The 22347-nt window shown below is 35.8% G+C and overlaps 1 protein-coding gene across 2 annotated transcripts in view; it reads right to left on the minus strand.

Annotated features, from left to right (window-relative positions):
- KHDRBS2 (KH RNA binding domain containing, signal transduction associated 2) overlaps positions 1–22347 on the minus strand; it is a 535359-nt gene that overhangs the window by 335459 nt on the left and 177553 nt on the right. For both annotated transcript variants that reach the window (XR_008795493.1, XM_056137375.1), the window contains exon 3: positions 4643–4759. Coding sequence is in view for 1 of the 2 variants with exons in the window: in XM_056137375.1 (XP_055993350.1) it covers positions 4643–4759 (117 nt within the window). In the remaining variant the exon portion in view is untranslated. The remainder of the gene's footprint in view (positions 1–4642; positions 4760–22347) is intronic.

Here is a 22347-nt window from a genome sequence, read left to right on the forward strand (position 1 = left end):
TGCATGGCAAGCTGCTGACCCAGCCTTTGCAAGTGAGAGGACAAGTTGCCCCTTTCAATGTTTCAACTTCTTATTCACATATTTTTAATATCTGGAACAATTTTTCTAAAAAAAATCGCAGCAGTATATTTATTTTCTAACTTTAGGTATGCTCTTCAAGCAAGCAAACTAACCTTTGTAGAATTAAAACACCAAACACCCTTACACTGATAGCAGGATCATTTTCATTATAATTTCAATGAGATTTGGGATGAACAAACACAAGGCAAAAGGAAATGGACATCTGTAAGCTTTGAGATGTATGAAGGACTACATCATATCTCAATCTCCATTACCTTCCTTTCTCCCTTCCTTCTTTCCTTTCTTCTTTAAGATATCTTGATTTCCTTCCTTCCTTCTATCCATCCCAAGGTTCCTCCATCTGTCCCTCCCTCACCCCCCCTTTATCTATCACGCTGGGAACACCTGGGCCTTATATATTGAAGGCAAATTTCTCTACCTCTGAGGAATACCACCAAACTTTCTGGTTTTCTCAATCTTTTTTTCCCCCTTATTGCTGAGGGAGTGGTAAACTGCACTGTGCTTGCTTTAGGAACCCAGGTTTATGCTTTTTCAAATATAAATTACCACCACAAAGTGCCCTTAACACACCAGCACAGCCAACTAGAACTCCTGCATCCTTTGCCTATGCATCATACCCACAATCTAAATCTAAGCATGTTTATGATTTGGTTCCATTTCTTTGCTTCTCCCCCAAACCCCTTTTATTCCACTTATATGTGGAACACCATCCACATGAGACAAAACTCTAGAAGGATTTATCCTTATCCTCTTTAGTTACTTCACTCACATTACCCCCTCAAATTCTATCCATGTGTTCACAAATGACAAAGTAGCATCTTGTTTACAGGTGAGTAGTATTATTTTGTGTATCTATAGTAAATCTACTTTATACAATCATCCATGCCTAGGAACATACAGTATTTTCAAAGCTCTGTTTTTTTTCTCTTTCTCTGTGCATGGTTTTATATGTATTTTTTAAACAAATACAAAAATATGGCATATAAGTATAACTTTTCATCTATACATATCAATTTGTCTATACATAAACATATATACAAGCACATAGAGATTTCCATATTCAAATATTTTATGTTGAAATATCTAACAGAAAGCTATGCGGTCATTCTGCTTATGTAAATTTGTAAATCTAAAACCTAAGGGAGTTTGGAAATAAATATTTGAATATAATCGAAATAATCTAATAATATGAAAATGTATTACAAACAAAGGTAACAGTTGACAGATAATGATGGATGCAGATGTGGTTATCAATACAAATGGCATTTCCCAAGGATTATATTGACATTTTCGTATTTTCGTATTAGAAATATCTACCACGTATTTCTAAGCTCGGTTTCTTCGCAATATCATCTGATACTCTGATCAAAATATTCCTCTAACAACTATGGATTCCTTTATTTTATTGTTTTATTTTAACCCATCATAATTATCAAAGTTGAAAGCATAAATTGCATTGTTATTCAATCATTGATTTACACCTCTCCAGTTAGAATATAAACTCAAAAAGACAAACATGTTCTGTCAAATTCATTACAGAGCATTATGACTATGAACAAGTAGCATGACTAATAAATATCTCTGCAATTAACAGACAGAAATATGCCTGTTTGACAGTATTACATATTCACATGCACACCTATATACTGGCATTGCAGAATCAGATGAATTAATAGATTACAACTTTTTTTATGTAATGTTTTAGCTAAGGTGGGATAAAAAAACAGCCCATAGACTTTACCATCTGTCTAGGGCCAGGCCTATAAAGGAACTGATACATATACTTCTTGTTGGCTGCCTAAGGCCAGTCTACCTGTATTGGATTGCTCATAAATGCTGTCTAAATATAACCCAGATTCAATTCCTTCACCTACCTCTTAGAGAGCCCAGCAAGCTAACGAGAGTATTCCGCCCACATGGCAAGCTCCCCGTGGCATATTCAATATGCCAAAAAACAGTAACAACAAGTCTCACAAAGCCTGGCAAGCTACTGAGAGTATCTCGCCTGCACGGCAGAGCCTGGCAAGCTCCCGTGACGTATTCGATATGCCAAACACAGTAACAACAAAGTCGCCAATGGAGACGTTACTGGGTCCTTGAGCAAATCGATGATCAACGGGAGGGCCTTTACATTACTTTACTTACTGGTGCCTGCTTGAGCAAATCGATGAACAACTGGAGGACAGTGCTACAGTGCTACCCCTGGCAGAAAAAAAGCTTTTCCACTCCCATCTTTATTGGCAAAAGAGAAGCACACCAATAAATCATTCCCCAGGACTTACTTTTATTTTAATCAAGTGATTACCAAAGATATGTTTTTCAAATAGGGCCAGAGAGATCATCTGAGTAAAGCATTTGTGCCGTGGCTGGGTTCAGTCCCAAGCACCACATTTAATCCCCCAAACACCACCAGGAGAGAGCCCTAAGCAGAGTCGGGAGTAATCCTTGAGCGTCACCCCAAAATGAAAGTTTTTTTCATATAAATGTGATGTATGTTATTTATTTTGGCTGTGTATTCTACACACCTAACAAGTAGCATGTTGAGATTAAAAATAATTCATTCAATCTGCAATACATTATCGTTGCTGCTACTGCCATTATTGAATGCTTTCGGTTTTATTCATTTTTGTAACCTTAGAATAAAAATAGTCAAGTCACAGACAAATATGATGGCTCACACAAAGAATGCAATCAATAATAAAACAGAATTTTAAATAAAAATTAAGCTAAATAAATTAAATGTGATGAAAATTTAATAGAAGACGTTCTTTTTGCGATAGCTCAAATATTTATGGTAGGTTCTGCCATGATCACAGAACAAAAAGAATTCAGTTTAAGCTGTAAGGTAATCTGCAAACATGTGAAAAGCAATTCCTGAGTACAGAATCAGAAGTAAGCCCTAAGCACTGGTTGTGTGCTATAAAAATAAAGTAATAGTACCAGAGATATAGTACGGTAGGTAAGGTGCTTTCCAGGACTGATTCCTCAGTATAGGGCAGGAGTAACCCCTGAGCATTGCCAGGTGAGGCCCCAATCTCTCCACTCCCAAAATAAAGCAAGGAAGCAAGAGAGGAGGAAATTATTTTAAAAGAGAGTATTTCTAGTAACAGACATTTACAGAAGAACCAATAGAGAAAAAAATGTCTGATGCAAACGTTGAAGAAACTGAAGCACCACAAATATATCCAATGTGGAGTCATAACATAAATTAGAAATTACTTGCAAACTACATTGCAAAAATATTAAAATGAATATACATAGAGAAATTAAATGATTCTAACATATCCAGAGATTATGTCAATTAATTTGTGAAAAAATTTGAAGCATATCACCTATCTAGGAAACAAAATGATTGCCTCTCAGATAGTTAATTTTCCTCATTATTTCTTCGAAATGTACTCAAAGAAACAAGATGGAAGAGAACTGGCAGGAAAACAATTACGTTTTAGAAATATAGTCGAAAGTAACCAAGAGTTAATCAAGGAGCTAGTAGAGCTATTAGAACACTTATTGCATCTGATCTACCAGTTTTGAATTCCCAATATTGCCTTTGTCCTTTAAGCCCCTCCGGGAATGATCCCTAAGATCAGTGTCAGTAAAAGCCCTAGCAACACCCAGGTGTGACCCCAAAAGGAAAAACAAAATAAGATAAACAGAGAAAAGTGAAACAGATCATATAACCTACAGTAAGAATAATGAAGTGGATGTGATTTATGATAACAAAGAAGAAAAAAAAAAGATAAAAATCAACAAAATTAAAAAAAACAAATAAATGTTTGACTACGTTGTTTCCATAATAAATTATTAAACCAGAGAAGTCTGATCCAGTTAAATGATACTCTCATACCATATCTACCCTCTGTAAGTAGCTCTAAAAGATCCTCCAAGCATAAACACTTAAAGCATTGCTTTAATTTTTCTGTTATCATATTCAACACAAAGAAGAATGGACTCAATTGATATGATGTGAAATGTAGTTCAGGTGTGAAATAAACAATCTCAAACAAAGAAAGGAACATATTTCTTAGCTTATTTTTCTTTAGGTCAGAAGAGCTGTTTAATATTAAAATGGTTCAAAAATAAAATAAATTCTCCCAGAATTGCAGATAAGCATTTGAAATAAATTCAAGCATTCATGAGTACAAAAGTGAAACATATCATACAGCTACAATAAGAGAATAATAATGTAGAGGTTATTCATGATAACTGATGGAAGAAAAAAAGATGAACTTCGACCTTTAAAAAACAAAACCTAGATAAAACACAGCATAAGTAAAACTAGTAGCAATGCACACAAAGGATTAAAAGTGGATAAAATCACAGAATATTGTGTTCTGTGTAAAACGTCGCTAATGGGTTTTTATAAAAACAGAGGAAACATGAAAAAAATGCAACAGAATAAAATCAAAAAGTGAGAATTCCAGGAAAAAAGTAAGAATGGTAAATAGATGACTGTAAATTTATCGATGTGTGTGAGAGGTAAGCTGTATATGTTAAATATATTATGGTTAAATATGCTATGGTAAGTTCAATTAAGTTAGTAAGTTGCATATGTTAGTACCTTTGCTTTATCTCTCATTGATCCTTTGCCCAGGATGGACATTTTAGCGCCAGTTTCTTCTTGTAGCCTCTTCAAGGAGTTTCCTCTTGGTCCAAGCAATTTTCCCACAAAGTTGAACTAGAAAACAAAACCAAAAGAATCTTGGCTTTAAAAAGAGAGAAAAATGATTGTTTGAGCTAAGAACATAAGGAGTGTTTTGGGTTCTTCAAGTTTTTTTTTTTATTTTTGGGTCACACCTGGCAATGCTCAGGGATGACTCTTGGTTCTGCACTCAGAAATCATTTCTGGCAGAGCTCAGGGGACCATATAGGATGCTGGGAATTGAACCCGGGTCCACCACGTGCAAGGCAAATGTCCTACTTGCTGTGGTATCGCTCTAGCCCCTCTTCAACTTTTAAGGCTGAAAGTTATACCATGCATGTGACAGCCACAGTACCCGCATAAAAAGCAAAAAAAGGTATTTGATTATTACTTCTGTCAATCATTTTATTATTTTATTATTTTTAAATTTTACTTAAGTCAACAAGCTTTGCAACTCTAGTACAATAGTTTCTTCGTTGCAGTGTTCCAACCCCAGCATCCACAAGAATGACCCACTTTCCTTCACCACTGTCTCAGGGTCCCTGTGAAATTTCCCCCACAAAATTTATTTTATGTATTTTTTGATTCAGAGACACAAGTGGCTGTACTCAGGGCTCACTCCAGGCTTGCAGGTCAAATAGAGTGCCATGCATAGAACCAGACCAGACTGCATACAATCCAAGTACCTTCTAAACAATCTCTCCAACCCCTACATTTTAAAGTTATAACATATGATCTATTTTTAATGAGATGCTTTTTCCTTAGGAATTTTAAAATCAATACTATTGTGACTACATATAATTTATTGAGATAGCTAAATTAATTTGAATGAAGCACTATACAAATCTTTAGACTTTTTCTATCCATGATCCATACTACTGAGGATACCAGGACCACCCAGTGGTACTAGAAGACACTAAGGATGTTCTCACGGTGCGTGGTAGCCTCCGAGGCTACACCTGGTGATTGTCCTGGGGCCAGCACACTCCTATCCTAATATAATTGTTTTTAAATAATGAGTGTATCCATAATACTTTATTGTATCTTTCCTGAATATAAGGAAAAATAAGAACCAATTTTACTTCAAACTGCTATTCTCTACGTAAGTGATAATAATGAGTTAATAAAATATATAAATATATAAGGAAATGTGCAATATTTGCAATGCACTACATATAAATCCTATGAACAAAACAATGTATCTAAGTGGAAAAATCAAGGAGGGGAGCTACTTAATTGATTTATTCATCCAAAAATATCAGTAAAACACAGTGAGGTAAAATCAATTATTAGAGTTGGAAGTCTGCTTCTAAAAGTCATTACTGAATCAAATGGTCACATAAGCATTTGGTGAATCATTTTGAAAATAACACCAAGGAGTGATCCCTGATCTCATTAGAAGGACTGAGTGGTTAATCACAACCAGGTGTGACCCCCATCCCTTCAAAAATAAAAATAAAAATACAGAGATTTTAGGTTGCAGTACAAACTAAGTTCAGAGTAGAAACAATAAAGATAAACAGCACCAGATAAAATGCCTTCTAAATTGGTATTTTTCTATTATGAAATCCATATTTCCATATTAAGAAATGCATATACCATCCTTAATAGTGAGAAACTAAGCGATTTCCATCTAAGTACAGAATGGAGACTGATGTCTAGTCTCTGCGGCTCTATTCAATATAGTGCTAGACTATGAATTGTCGAGCATATCAACAAATAAGCCAATGAAACATTCTGATATTCAGGAAGACCAACTTAGTCATTTGACTTTTCAACATAAGTGCCTAAGCAATAAAATCTGAAATGCAAATTCTTATCTAAGACATCAGGTTGAAATGATTGTCTATTTTTTAAAAGGTTTCCAAGCAAAAATAATACACTCTTTAAATATTTATACAAGTCTTATTTTTTGAGGGGCATAACAGAAAATTTACAAAAGCAAAACTTACAGATTCTTTAAGAAAAGATACAAAACTAGCTCTCCAAATTTAGGCTACAAAGTCATAAGCAAAGATCATTAAAATTTATATTGATATAAAACACTTAGAAATTGAATAGACAGGTCACAAAGTGAGAATGTAAAAATCAGCACTCATTAAAAAAGTATAGAGGCTAGAATACATAAAGATCTACATCAAGTCAACAATGTACTCAGGAGACATTATTACTAAACAACACAAACACACTCAGCAGACAGTTCCAAAAAAAGATCTAACATTAAGAATAAAGAACCATGTGTTGCGTCACTGTTGGCAGTTAAAAATATTACAACTTTCAGAACTCTGGAGTGACAGCACAGCAGGTGAGCACAGTAGGTAGGGTGCTTGCCTTGCACAAAGTTGACTTTTGAGTCGACTCTAGTCCCACTCGTTCAATTTCGTTTTATTTTCCAGTGGGACAGTGCGTTAATTTTCAGTATTCGGAATATTTTGCCCATATTCCCATATTTCCTCAATGTGTTTAATGGCTATAGTTTTGGGATTGACATCAAAGTGTTTTTTTTTTAATCTGTTTTAGGGCTGGAGCGATAGCACAGTGGGTAGGGCGTTCGCCTTACACACGGCCAACATGGCCGACCCGAGTTCGATTCCTCCGCCCCTCTCAGAGAGCCCGGCAAGCTACCGAGAGTATTCGATATGCCAGACACAGTAACAACAAAGTCTCCAATGGAGACGTTACTGGGCCCGCTCGAGCAAATCGACGATCAACGGGAGGGCCTTTACCTTTTACCTTACCTGTTTTAATTAACTACTGGGGATTGCGTGAGACAAAAATCTAGTTTAACTTTTCAACTAATATAATTACTTTTCACAGTCCATTTGTTGAAGAAATTTTTTTGCTCCACTCCATGCACTCTGTGCCTTTGTTGTAGATGTACCTGTGAGGGGACGTCTCTGTGCCATCAATTCTGTGAGTCTGTCTTTATTCCAGAATCACACAGTTTTGGTGATTATAGCTTTGTGGTATAGACTAAACTACAATACAATGAGGAAATGCAATGTTTTGACATTATTATTATTATTATTATTACTATTATTGGCAGAGCCTGGCAAGCTATCCGTGATGTATTCAATATGCCAAACACAGTAACAAGTGTCACAATGCAGACATTACTGGGCCTGCTCAACCAAATCGATGAACAACGGGAGGACCGTGACCGTGATTATTGTTATTATTATTATTATTATTATTATTATTATAGCTATACTGGGAGTTTTATGGTTCTGCACAAATTTTAGCAGAATTTCTTTTGTGTTTATAAAGAACTTCATATCATATTTAATGAAAATTTACTAAACCAGTATTTTAAGTTGTAGGGTCATTTTAATGATACTGATTCTGCAAATCCAAGAATAAGGGTTGTACTTCAATTACTTAGCGTCTTCTTATATTTCATTCAGTAGTAATTTAAGTTTCCACCAAAAAGATCTTTTACCTTTTTATTTGTAAAATCACCAAGCATAATCTCTGAGTGTGCATCCAGGCATAAGACCTGGTCATAGACAGCTGTTCACAGACGCCAAGAAAAAAAAATTGTATTGATACTGTAAGAGAGACATCAAAATAAATTTAATAATTTAATTATCCACAAGCTTTGCCTTTTGAACTCGAACATATGTTATCTAGCAGAAAGATGGCATTGTATAATCAGACATTAATCTTGTAAACAGATGGAAAATATATTGTATGAGTTATGATATTAGAGTAGCATTTCAGGCAAGCAGAACTTGGTAATGTGTGCATTTTTCACAATGACAAATGTACAAGATATCATTTGCTTTTATGAACAAGTATTAATTTATTGTAGTCTAATTTATTTATGCAATTTTATCTTTTATATCTGATGTTTTTGGAGTCAAGACTGAGGAATGGCTTAGAAGAACTTTCAGCAAAGCAAATTGGATATTTGTTTGATATTCTTAGAGAATTCAGCAATGATTACAAAACTAATTAAATACATTTGATGTTGTGCTTCATTATTGAAAATTAGTTTTAACATAAACTCTGAAAAGAGTCAATATAAAAAATTGTTCTGCAGTCAGAACAGAGGAATTAAATGAACACTGATAGGTAACCCTCCCCTAAAAATACTGAATAACCAGCATTTGTGAGCAGAAAGACTACATATGTGACACAAAACAAACGGAAATAAAGTCATAAAAATCAAATTCCTAGCCACTATTTTTTTGGGATTTTAATGCTGTGAAACTAAAAATCACATAGAAAGAAAATTGAAATAGAAAACTCAAATACATGAAAAGTAAACAACATGTACCTGAATAACTATTGGATCAATGTGGAAACCAAGGGGAAGTGGAAAATTTCCTAGAAACAAACAGGAATAAAAATATGAACTAAGAGAACATATGGTCCTCAGGAAAAGAAAAGAAGATTCTTAGCGATGCAGGGTACATCGGAAAACAGATTTTTAAAATCCCAGATTAAAAAAAAAATTAAGCTCATACCTAAAGTAAGCAGCAAAAGAACAGATGAAACCTAAAATAAGTCAGAGGAATAAATTAGCTAAGTTAGAAGAGAAATAAATGAAATAGGCTTCACAAAGATAAGAATCAATGAAAGAAAGTGTGGTTCTTCAAAAGTGAACTAAATTTACAACACTTAACTAAGCTCACTAACAAAAGAAAGGGAGAGAAACCTGAAAAAATAACATCAGAAGAAAAAGGGGAAATATAATGATCGTAGATAAATATAAAGCATCAACAGACTAAAACAAACTTCATAAATCCACTATTTAAGATCTGGAAGAAGTACAAGATTCTTAGGTACCTCCAGCAATCCAAGGTCGGATCAGAAGAAATTTAAAAAAATGTGAATAAAGAAATTATAAGCAATAAAACTAAATATTCAGAAGTTACTGAGTTTAAATATGCCATCAAGGTGATTCATAAATTCTTGCAAAGTTTTAAAAATGTAATTGAGGTATAGGGAATTCTCCAAATTTTCTGAGTCCAGACTTTGTACTGACACCAAAAGAAGATATAGTGATTAAAAAGACAAAAACAAAAATAAAAACAAAAAAATGAACCTACACATAGATTGAGTTCTGTAATAAACATAGATGCAGTGATTCTCAACAAAATATTAGAAGTTGAATTCCTTATTATATAACAAATAGCATGTATCCGATTAATATTCCAGGACAGTAGGAAACTCATGCCAGTAGGTTGGATACCTTGTGTGCAGACACCCTGGCAATCCCCAGCATACCAAATCCTGAGTCTGCCAGGAGTGTTTCTTGAACACAATGTAGCCATGTATAAACCCTGAGCAAAGCCTGCTTTCCCACCCCTAAAAAAAATGGAAGGAAGGAAGGAAGGAAGGAAGGAAGGGAGGGAGGGAGGGAGGGAGGGAACTCAAAACACTAAAGAAAAGGAAAAATGGTATCATCATAAACACAGGTTCATTTAAAAATATTTTAGAGACATTCAAAAAATTACCCAAGATCCATTCAAATATAGGTGTAATAAATCTCCATACTATTGAGTATGCATGTTTTATTTGATGTGAAGACAACAGCATCTACTGAGAGGCTCTTCTTGGCAATGCTTGAGAGCTAGTACTGGCTGTGCTCAGGGGCCCCTTTATTACTGAATATTAAAAATAGGCCTGAACATGCAAAGAAACCATTCCAATCCTTTGAGTTATCTCCCCATCCAAGGGGATAGACATGTCTCTACTGAACTATCTCTCCATGCTAGAAGCATACATGTGTCAAAATTTCCCGTACATCCTCCAGCCACAGGATAGTTCAGAATATTTTCTTGCCTATAGCTTCCAATTTCACACTCTCTAAATGGTTAAACATTTTCTCATGATTGAAAATATTCAACCAATGCTTGTTTGCAACACATTTTATTTTCACATATGGCACTTTCCTATTAACATGTTTATTTCAGCAACTTATTTCAACAACTATGACCCTTTCGATATAGAAATGCAGTTGACCCCTTTTTCATTCTCTCCCTCCCTTGGACCATTTCTTCTTGTGATGGAAGGGCAACCGTACAACCAAAGGTCATATGTATAGAATCAAGGTATTTTCAGTGCCTGGAGTCAGCATTACATATACTTTGTGCCTTCATCTTTATCTGCAAAAGATACAAGCGAACTTGAACTTACTTTTCTGACATTTATATTTTATCATCATATTTTACCTTAGAGCCACAACTTTATCTTCTCTAATTTTAAATGTAGGGATATATTCACTTCCTTTTACTCCCTTTTGTTTTGGGGCCCTGCTAGCAGTGTTCAGGGCTAACTCCTGGCTCTGGCCTTAGGGATCATTACTAGCAGGGCTCAAGTGATGAAATAGGGTGTTGGGGATTGAATCCAAGTTGGTTGTGTGTAAGGCAGGTACCCTACCCACTATACTTTTGCTCCAGCCCAGGATTCACTGCTTAATCTGCGGAAATTTAGAATCTCTCTGTTTTGGGGGATTCAATGTAAAATCAAATTTAATGTTTCTCTTTGTGTTTGATTCTATTCAAATAAATAATTTGAGGAATTCTGTACAAAAAGAAATCAAAACTGCAGGTTTGAATACATAAATGTTGTATAAATAGACAGGAAAAGACATTACTTCAGGTATTTATCTCAGTAAAAAGTTGAAGAATTTTGGTGAGCAGGAGAATAGAGATCCATTCAATCACTGCGATATTAACTATGTCTGAAGAATTAAAATGTTATTTAGAATATAGGATCATATTAAAGAAAACCAATATCAATGTAGCAGAATAGACAATGATGGTTACTCAAAAAAAAGGGGGAAGGAAATGTTTCAGAATTAACCATAGAACAATATCAATTTGTTGCTCTAAATTATTGTTTTAAAACGTACTTCACTATAATAACAAATGATCTAAACCATCTAAAATTTGGGCCAAATAACAGTTCACTAACTAGGGTTCTGGTGTTCACGTCCCAACACAATTTTGATCTCTAACAATATCAATTTGTTGCTCTAAATTATTGTTTTAAAACGTACTTCACTATAATAACAAATGATCTAAACCATCTAAAATTTGGGCCAAATAACAGTTCACTAATTAGGGTTCTGGTGTTCACGTCCCAACACAATTTTGATCTCTGGCACCATATAAGGACCTGTGAGCACCACCAGGAATGATACCCGGAAGTGATTCCAGAGTGCAGAGCCAAGGGTGTGGCAAACCACAACACCCAAAAGGAGAGAGAACAAAAGGGAATGCCCTGCCACAGAGGCAGGGTGGGGTAGGGGGGATGGAGGGTGGGAGGGATACTGGGACCCGTGGTGGTGGAGAATGGGCACTGGTGGAGGAATGGGTACTTGATCATTATATGATTGAAATCCAAGTGCAAAAATTTGTAAGTCTAAAACTGTACCTCATGGTGTTTCACTAATAAAAATTAAAAAAAAAAACCACAAGGGCACGCACATGCATACACACACAGAGAAGAAAAAAAGAGGAGGGGAAGGGAGAGGAGGAGAAGGGAGGACAGAGCAGATTACTCTAAATAGAATTTATGAAATGTATACTCCTTTGGATAAAAAAAAATGCCAATTTAAATTTTAGAGACAACTGAAGAAGTGTGATAAGTATATATGAAAGACTATATCTCAGAGGAAAAAAATATTTCTGCGTGGGAAATACAGAAGTTAGATATTTTTATAGAACATTTAGAAAAGAGTCGAAGAAGTTAGGCATGTAAAATGACAGTTTTCTTTTTCCAATCAACAAGGGAAACAAAAAGATGCAGTGGAGTGCAGAGAAAGAAAGATAAATAAGCCCACTGGTAGCTATCTGCAGTGATCTTGCTAAACAATAACAAACCTTCATGTAGAATAGAGACGGCTGATTACAGGACATAAAAGACAAGGATGGTATCCTTAACAAAATTTGGCAATGAGTCCTACCCACTGAGTGAAATGGCTGAATGCACGAAAAATGAAAAAGTTATCGAATTTGTTTTTACATCCTAGCGTTGATAGCCTACATCATAAGAGAATTAATGAGATTACTGAAGGAAAAGAACTAATTTTAAGACAATTTTGAATCTATTAAAAGTTGGACAAATTCAATTCAATTTTAATGGGTAAATATATTCCTAACAAGCAAAACAACATAAATTATTTCGTATATGCTTTGGGAGCAAGGTTTGGGATTCAGGGTGGAAACATTCAAAATAATGTGGTGGGAAGTATAATGGTAGAAGGTTTGATGTTTGAATATTAAATGTAAGAAATTATTGTGAACATTATAAAAATAAAATAAAATTTAAAAAAATGATGGGTAAAGATATATATGTGTACATACACACATATATGCATATATATATATGTGTGTGTGTGTGTTTTACAAGATCATTGTCAGTGATTTTAATGCCCAGATAGGACCGAGAAGATAGGCCAAAGAACTCCACATTGGGACCCATGGTCTAGAATGAAGCGAACAGGGTGAGAGACTGTCTGAGTTTATCATGTCGACCAAGACCACCCATGGTAACTCACAGTTGCAGAAGGCCGAAACTAAATGTTGAACTAGGGAGTCCCCCGGTGGACGGTTCCACAATGAAATTGACCACCTCGTATTCAACTGATGGTTTTGCCTGACCACAGTCGCTGTTGTCCCAAAATTCCACCATCTCCTTCATGCAAATTTCTACCTCATGGAGCAGTTAGAAAGGGCTGCAAAGTTTAAGAAGAGAAATCCCAGAATGACAACCAACTGGGAACTCTTTGGCACTATTGTGGCAAAATGGGAAGATGCCTTCATTAATGACACTAATGAAGAATACAATCAACTGGTTCAGCACCTCCATGATTGTGCGAAGAATGCCAAGAGACAGAAAGCCACAAAAAGACGCCTGTGTTCAGAAACTCTTGAGCTCATTCACCAACGTGGCTTGGCGCGAGCCTCAGTCAACCACAAGCTAACATCTGAGCGCACAAGGCAGTGCAGAGAAGCAATCAAGGAAGACCTCAAAGAGAGAAGAGCAGTAGTGCTGGCAGATGCAGCAGAAGCCAGAAAAAGCATTCGCAGCGCCCGCCTGTCCTTTGTCCACTACGAGACCAAGATGACTGCCCTCTGACGTCCTGATGGATCTATCACATCTTCCAGGAGGGCAATGGAGAAACTTATTCATGACTTCTTCTCGGACCTCTTTGATAGCCACGTCCACCTGCCCACATACCAAATTCCGCAGGATGAATATGTCATTTCCCATGTTCTCCCTTCCAAAATCTGACACACGATTTCATCTGTAAAGAAGCAAACAGCACCCAGCCCAGACAAGGTCAGACCCAAACACCTGAAGAATCTACCATCAGTATTCATCCATACACTGGCTGGGCTCTTGACATGCTACCTGTCTGAATGCAAATTTCCATCCAAGTGGAAAACCAGCAGGACCATTCTACTGTATAAGAAGGGAGACATCCACAACACTGGCAACTATCACCCGATCTGCCTGTTGTCTGTCGTCTACAAGCTATTCACTTGAGTCATCCTGAATAGGATTGGCAGAACACTAGATGAAGAACACCTATGAGCGCAAGACAGGTTCCAAAAAGGATTCAGCATGTTAGACCATAAGCACATGATGACTAAGGTCATTGAGGTTTCTTGGGAGTTCAAGATGCCGCTCTGTCTAATGTTCATTGATTTAAAGAAGGCCTTTTATTCTGTTGAGACTTGAAGCGGTCATCGAAGCCCTAGCCAAACAGGGTGTTCAAACTCAATATAGCAGGATCCTCTATGAGATGTATAATGGATTCACTACCAGGATCTCACCATTCTATAAGATAGTGATCATGGATGTCAAGAGAGGGGTTCTGCAGGGTGAAACCATTTCACCGAAACTCTTCAGTGCCACCCTCGAGAACATCATGTGACAACTGGAATGGGAAGGAATGGAGTGAAGATAGACAGTCCGCAGCTACACTACCTCTGCTTTGCTGATGAAACTGTTCTAATAATACCAACTATTATTCAAGCGGCACGAATGCTAGCCGATTATAACTGTGAGTGTGGAAAGGTCAGGCTGCAACTGAATCTCACGAAGACAATGTTCATGAGAAATGGACCAATTCCTGATGTTCCATTCACTCTAAACAGAACGAACATCTCTGAAGGCAGCAGTAATGTGTACCTAGTTCAGGAACTCAACAAGATGAATAAACTGGCACCTGAGTTGTGCAGGAGGTAGTGAGCAGCGTGGAAAGCCTTCAAGAACACCGAAGAAATAGCTAAGAGGACGAAGAAACTCTGGCTCCAGGCACATCTCTTCGACTCCACTGTTCTTCCCGCATTAACATGTGTCTCAGAGACCTGGACCCTACGAAAACAGGATGAGAAAGCTATCCAGGTCTCCCAAAGAGGAATCAAAAGAGCTATGCTTGGAGTATCATGCTTCACTCAAATGAGAGAAAGAATCCGGAGTTCCATCCTCAATCGACAATCAAAAATCAGGGATGCTGTCTCATTTGCCAAGGCATCGAAAATCAGATGGGCTGGACACATAATGAGATTTGGAGATAACTGCTGGACTAGAGCCATTACCAACTGGATTCCACAGGATGTCAAAATATCGTGTGGCCACCCACCTATGAGATGGTCAGACTTCTTCGTCAAGACCCTGCATGAACAGTTTGAAGCTCTGGTGTTCCTGGAGTGAGCAGACGCCACTGGGCTACAATAGCAATCAACAGGGATGAATGAAGATGTTATTGGTGCCCATTCAAGCAAATTGATGATAATGGGATGTCAAGTAATCAAGTGATCAAGTGATATATATGTATGTGTGAGTGTGTGTGTGAGTGTGTGTGTAGCCATATATCTATATATCCAAAACAAAGACTCAACGGAACTGAAAACATGAGATTTAAGCTGAAACTACTGCAACTTTGACACTTTGATTTTATAGATAATGTGCCAATATAAAAATTTTTAACCTTAAAATCTTTTAGCTACAATGTAGTTTCTTTCCATTCTTCATCTCCTTCATCACTGGAGTTGAGTGGTTACATCTATCACAATTTTCAGGTCTTAGAATGTAACTTCTTGTTTCATCTATTTCATGATTTGAATCTGATATCTAAATCTTTAACCAACTTGTTTTAATATGGTGTTCAATAGCAATAACCTTATATATTTTTGCATAAGATTGCCCCATTTTCCTATTATCATTTGTTGAAGGGACATTTTTTCTCAGAAATATGGACACGGTTGGTTCCTTTATTATATGTCAGATGTTCTGATGTATATTAGTTATTTTATTCTCCATACTACTTCATGATTCGTCCAATATATTTTTCTGTTCACAGATACCATCATGTAAACTTAAGATATACCTTTATAATGCTACTGTAATAATCGTATTTTTTCAACAATGAGAATGTTTGATTTTGTCAAAAGCCTTTGTTGTGTCTTCTAAGATAGTATTATTTTTCCATATTTAATCAACTTGCATTATACTTAAAATCTACTGAAGCAAATGCACTTTGTTCCTCCTATAAGTCTAATTTTCTTTTATAGTCTTGGGGCCACTCCTGGTGGAGTGCAGGGTTTTTCTTTAGGCACTGAGCTGACAATTCACTCCTACTGGTGGTGTTCAGGAGATTGAATGTGGTGTGAGACCTGAAACAGGGCACCCATGTGCTAGGCAAAAATTTTACCTACCATAGTATTTCTCCATCCCTAAGTATACCTTTCTCAAAATGTACAATCCTTCTTGCATACTTCTTGATATTAAACTTAAAACTTTGCATATCTATCTATCTATCTATCTATGAAAGAGTTTGAGCTATTCTTATAACTTGGTATTTTGCTTCATTATCAAAATACTACTGGCTTTGCAAATGTTTTATAAAGTTTTGTAAATCAAACATTATCTCAGTTATCTCACGATATACAATTTTATAGATCAACAATATCTCAAAAAGATAAGCAAAATAAATAAATACAGATTAGAAATGCCTTAAGGAAAAATAATTCTTTAAAGATAAAAATTTAAAACTTGCATGAATAAAAAATTTGAGTGCTACAACAAAACTTAACAGAATAGAGAATCTCAAGTAGTCAAATAAAAGCAGATCTATAATATCAAGAGAGATACTAAGCAAAAGGATTTCTTTACCAAAGACATTGGAATTATCAATAGATTTTAAGAAGGTGCTTAGTATGACAAGTGAATTTTAAAAATCTGCTATGGGATGCATAACTATCAGGTTCAATCTTAAAGAGGAAAGAATTATTGAAATTGAGGATGAAATTACAGAAATATCCCAAATGAAGAAGAGAAACAACATTTAGGTAAAATGAAGAAGGAATGCTAGAAGAAGCAGAAAACTGCACTAAAAGAGTTGAAACATAAGGATAATGTGTCTGCTGGAAGTGAAGAGAGAGAAAAGTTGAGATCCTATTAAATCTAATGTATTATTGAGAACTTCTCAAACTTAAGGAAAAAATAACCACAGATGTCTGCAGGCTGACAGAACACTAAAATGTTCACATGCAAAAAGGCCTGTACTAGTCACCTTATTGGTCAATGCTTAAAATCAACTATTAATGAAAAAAAGTTACATTTTACTGAGGTTGGGGGGTGGGAGGTGGGACAGTTAATCAACAAAAGCATCCTGAAGAAAGAGTTTCAACTGACTTCTCAGTATTAAACACTACCAGATAAAGTGGAATGACATAATCATAGTACGAAAAGATAAAACCCTTTCAGACAAGAATTACCCATCTCACAGAGTTATCAGTCAAATGAGATGGAGCACTACAGTCACTTCCAGACAAATGTTAATGGAGTTTAAGACCACCAAACCTGAATTACAGGAAATGTTGAACAGGGCTCCATGATATTAAAAGAACAAAAATTAAAAAGTAAATCCTTGAACAAGGAAATAAATAGCAGTATAAATCAGAAGCATACAAAACACGCTGAGAAAATAATAAAACATTACAAGAAGGAAAACTGTACCAGAAGCTGCACATATATTTCACATACTCATACACAACTTTTTTTAAAAGTTTGATGAAACCTGATATTAACCCCTAATGAAAATCTAGAAGAGAGATATTAATAAGGGAGGAAAAACGAAGAAATGAAGAGAACACAATCACCAGAGGAAAATATCCAAATGAAAATGCAGATAGAAAATCATAAGAAAAGAACAGAAAAATGAAGCAATGTGGAAAAAAAGAATGCCAGTAATTAAGATCCTGAAATAATGAGCAAAGTAAAATAAAGGAAAATCCCAACTGTGAATGGTTTGGAAGTAACAACCAATGGCAAAAAGGGTATTTAAATTTAAAAACTAGGACATCATTATATTTTGAATACAAGAGACTCACATCTATCTAAAGATAAACAGATTCATGGTGAAAATGTGAAGTTATTTCAAGCCATTAGCACAAGAAAAAGGGAAGATAATGTTATTCACACAGGTGATAAAATTACACAGTCAGAACAAAGAGGTAATAATAGACAAATAAAGAAAACCAAAAAGACAATCCATCAAGAATATGGCTGGGAATATTTATGTATCAACACAGATATAGCAAAATACATAAAAAAATAACAAATCTATACATTAGTAGCAACAACAGTGATAGTGGTGGTAATGTAGAAAACATCTATTCAAAATTTAACCAAAAATTAATGGCATTTAAAATATGAAGTATTTGAAGATATTGACTTAATGGAAATTTCCATTCACAAAATATAAATAGACATTCTCCCTGTATACACACAGAACATTCTCAAGGATCCTGATAGGGTATGGTAGGACATAAAACAAAAGTTATTAATATGGGAAAATTGAAACAGTATCATTTGAGTGGCATGAGGCTAGATATCAATAATGATAAGAAAACAGAAAAAAACTCAAATCACATGTATCAAGACTGAACAACAGGTTTATGAACAATTACTGAGTCAAGATATCAAAGAGGAAATATAAAAAAGACTGATAAAAATGAAGATATCCTCTGGGTTACAAAAAAAATTCTTCAGAGAGCTAATGCTGTTAAAATCAACATTCCCCCATGCCTGATTCTATCCTCAATGATTTTTAAGATTTCCAATCAATTCAATTTTAAAAAACAATTTTTAAACTTTCGGAATACCAAATTTTAAAATTATCAGTAAGTTCGAAAATTTTCCTAATAAAATCATTAAACTGGGGCTAAGTAATGAAAATTAGAAAAAAACTATTTAATATGTAAATAAGTAGATTATAACGATTTAGAATAAGTAAAGCTGGTTCTTCTGAAAACATTATTATGGAAGCATACCCCCACCATCCATCCCCACCATGATCACTACAGTATTCTATATAACATTCAAAACATAAAACCTAAATTTTCCATCTTCATATCACTGAATAAGGAAGCTGTGACACAGATAATCAAAAAAAACTTCTGTTTCATAAAAAAAAAAAAAGATGAAATAGTGGCAGAAAAATAGCAGTCATTCACTCCCAGCATCATGTATGGTCTTCTTCATCCCTGTCCTCTGCCCCCATATACCTCTAGGAGTGAAGAAGAGGTCCCAGAGTGTAGAAACAGGAGTGACACATCAGTAAAACGGTGTGTGCTGGAGTGATAGCACAGTGGGTAGGGCGTTTGCCTTGCATGCAGCCAACATGGCCCACCCAAGTTTGATTCCTCCGCCCCTCTCAGAGAGCCCTGCAAGCTACCGAGAGTATCTCACCCACACGGCAGAGCCTGGCAAGCTCTCCGTGATGTATTTGATATGCCAAACACAGTAACAAACCTCACAATGTTACTGGGCCCGCTCAAGCAAATCGATGAACAGGAGGACCGTGGCCTTCCACTAGAGCTTTCCCTCAAAACAAACAAACAAAAAAAAACCCCAAAAACTGCAGAAAAGAACCACAACAAAATTTAAAAGAAGGAAAGAAAAACATGAACTAATAACTTTTGGAAACGAAATGGACCGATTTTGAGTTTATGCTATTAAATTAAGAAATGAAAATTAGTTATAAGATGATATCACTCCGATTTGAAATAAATAATACTCTTAAATAACCTGGGAACAGAACATTCCTTAGTCTCTAAAAAAATAAAATGGGATAATGATTATAGATATAAATGCGAATTGGGTTTTACAAAAAGATTTAAAAAACATTATTTAAAAAAAAGGCCCAGTAACATCTCCATTGGAGACTTTGTTGTTACTGTGTTTGGCATATCGAATACGCCACGGGGAGCTTGCCAGGCTCTGCCAGGCGGGCGAGATACTCTCAGTAGCTTGCCGGGCTCTCCGAACATTATGGAATAACATGAGAACTTGAGTGGTGAGTGAAGCGTAATACAGGTAGGAAGATGTGAATCTATACTTCTGAAATGACAGACTATTGTAGACTAGTAGAAAATATAATTTTATTTAATCATCTATTTTTATTTTCAAAATAAATGAATAAAAAGGAAAGAATCTAAGAACCAGTATATTCCCTAACAATCTAAATACTGTCAAGGTCAGCATTTTCCCAGCTACTAATCCTATCATAGATGAATTTTTAAGATTACACCACAATTTAGTTATATTCAGCTATGTCATTTTTTGCTTAATACCTTAATTTTTAAACCACTTTTGTAGAATTAATTTACATATTTTAGTAGTTTGATTACTAATCTCTTTAATTCATTCGACAAAATGCCAGAGAGAGTGTTTGAGACACAGTTCGTCAACTGGGATTTTATAAATTTTATAAATACAGTACAGATTAATTTAACACTTGCTTATGTTTATATTTCAAATATAAATGATCCCTGTTAGGTATTATGCTAATTTTGCAAGTGCGAGTTTCACATATCACCTATATATGTATATATATGTATATTAATATAAATATATATATATAGTATCCTGACGTATTTGAAACAAAATTAACATTTCAGTTTCTTATAGGTGATGTTTTTTTCCATGTTTCCATGTTACAAAAAGGATTAAAATCTCTTTGGGTAATTTCATCCAGCTAGCATAACATCTGTGATCACATTTTTATTACGTGGAAACTATCCATGGTCCCAGGTTATATAGTGAACATAATTTCTGATATTTTAAACTTGAAAATTGACAGTTACAAGGTTTTTTCCCTGGCAGGCTTTTGTGGGGAAGCTGCCCTTTCTACACTAGATTTGGTTCACAGCTTGTGCTCTGAAGATTAATAGAAGGCGGTCCAATCAGAAACCCAGGTTCTCTAGGATAATATTACTCTTACACACATATAGATGCCTCACTCACCTTCTAAGGAACATTACGCATACTTTATATCTGTGTTGTGAATAAGGCAACTTTCCCAGGGCCTATTTAGTAATATCCAGGTTAATCTCATTTCCTCCACTTTGTTTAAGACTCGGTACACAAAATGACATGAGTCTGAGTTTCTTGACAGTTCAACCAATTTCCCCTACATATGTCACAGATATTTGACTCTTGCCTGCTGTCATTCAATGAAGAAAAATGGCTACTGCCTGTTTTTTTTTTTCTCTTGATTGCACTGTCAGAAGGAAAAAAAGCCTTAACTGCTTTCTTTAAAATGGACTGATTTGCCTGGCAAGCTACCGAGTGTATCTCTCCTGCACAGCAAAGCCTGGCAAGCGACCCGTGACGTATTCGATATGCCAAACACAGTAACAAGTCTCACAATGTTACTGGGCCCGCTGGAGAAAATCGATGAACAACGGGAGGACAGTGACAGTGACAGTGATTTTCAAGATTAACCACCTTAACTTTAGTAGTTCAACAAATACCATGCACGCTATTCAGTAAACTGAAGGGGCAATGCATTGATGAATGAATAAGCAATGACTTAATTATAAAATTCATCACAGGGCAAAATGATATGAGGGAAAATTGGCCCACATTAGAAACACACTATCAATAGACAAAGCCTAAGAGATATGGCGTCAGATAGATACTACAGAGATTAAGAAGCTTGCCTTAACCACAACACCTTAAAGGAAAGAGTGAGCAAAAGGAAATGCCCTGCCACAGAGGCAGGGTGGGATGTGGGGGAGTAGGGAGGGGAGGGAGAGCTACTGGGATCACTGGTGGCAGAGAATGGGCACTGGTGGAGGGATGGGTACTCAATTATTGTATAACTGAAACCCAAGCACAAAAACTTGTAAGTCTATACAACTGTACCTCATGGTGTTTCACTAATGAAAAAAAGAAAAAAGAAAAAAATTCTTGTTAGAAAAATTTAATAAAAGTAAAGGTAAAGGCCCTCTCATTGATCGTCGATTTGCTCGAGCGGGCCCAGTAATGTCTCCATTGGAGACTTTTGTTGTTACTGTGTCTGGCATATCGAATACTCTCGGTAGCTTGCTGGGCTCTCCGAGCGATAGCACAGCAGGTAGGGCGTTCGCCTTACACGCAGCCAACATGGCCAACCCGAGTTCGATTCCTTCGCCCCTCTCGGAGAGCCCGGCAAGCTACCGAGAGTACTCGATATGCCAGACACAGTAACAACAAAGTCTCCAATGGAGACGTTACTGGGCCCGCTTGAGAAAAATTTAATAATAATAAAAAAAAGAAGCTTGTCTTACATGCAGCCAATCCAGGCACAATCTCCAGCACACTACATGATC

This window comes from Sorex fumeus, unplaced genomic scaffold (genome assembly GCF_029834395.1).
Source record: "Sorex fumeus unplaced genomic scaffold, SorFum_2.1 ptg000124l, whole genome shotgun sequence".
Classification (NCBI taxonomy): domain Eukaryota; kingdom Metazoa; phylum Chordata; class Mammalia; order Eulipotyphla; family Soricidae; genus Sorex; species Sorex fumeus.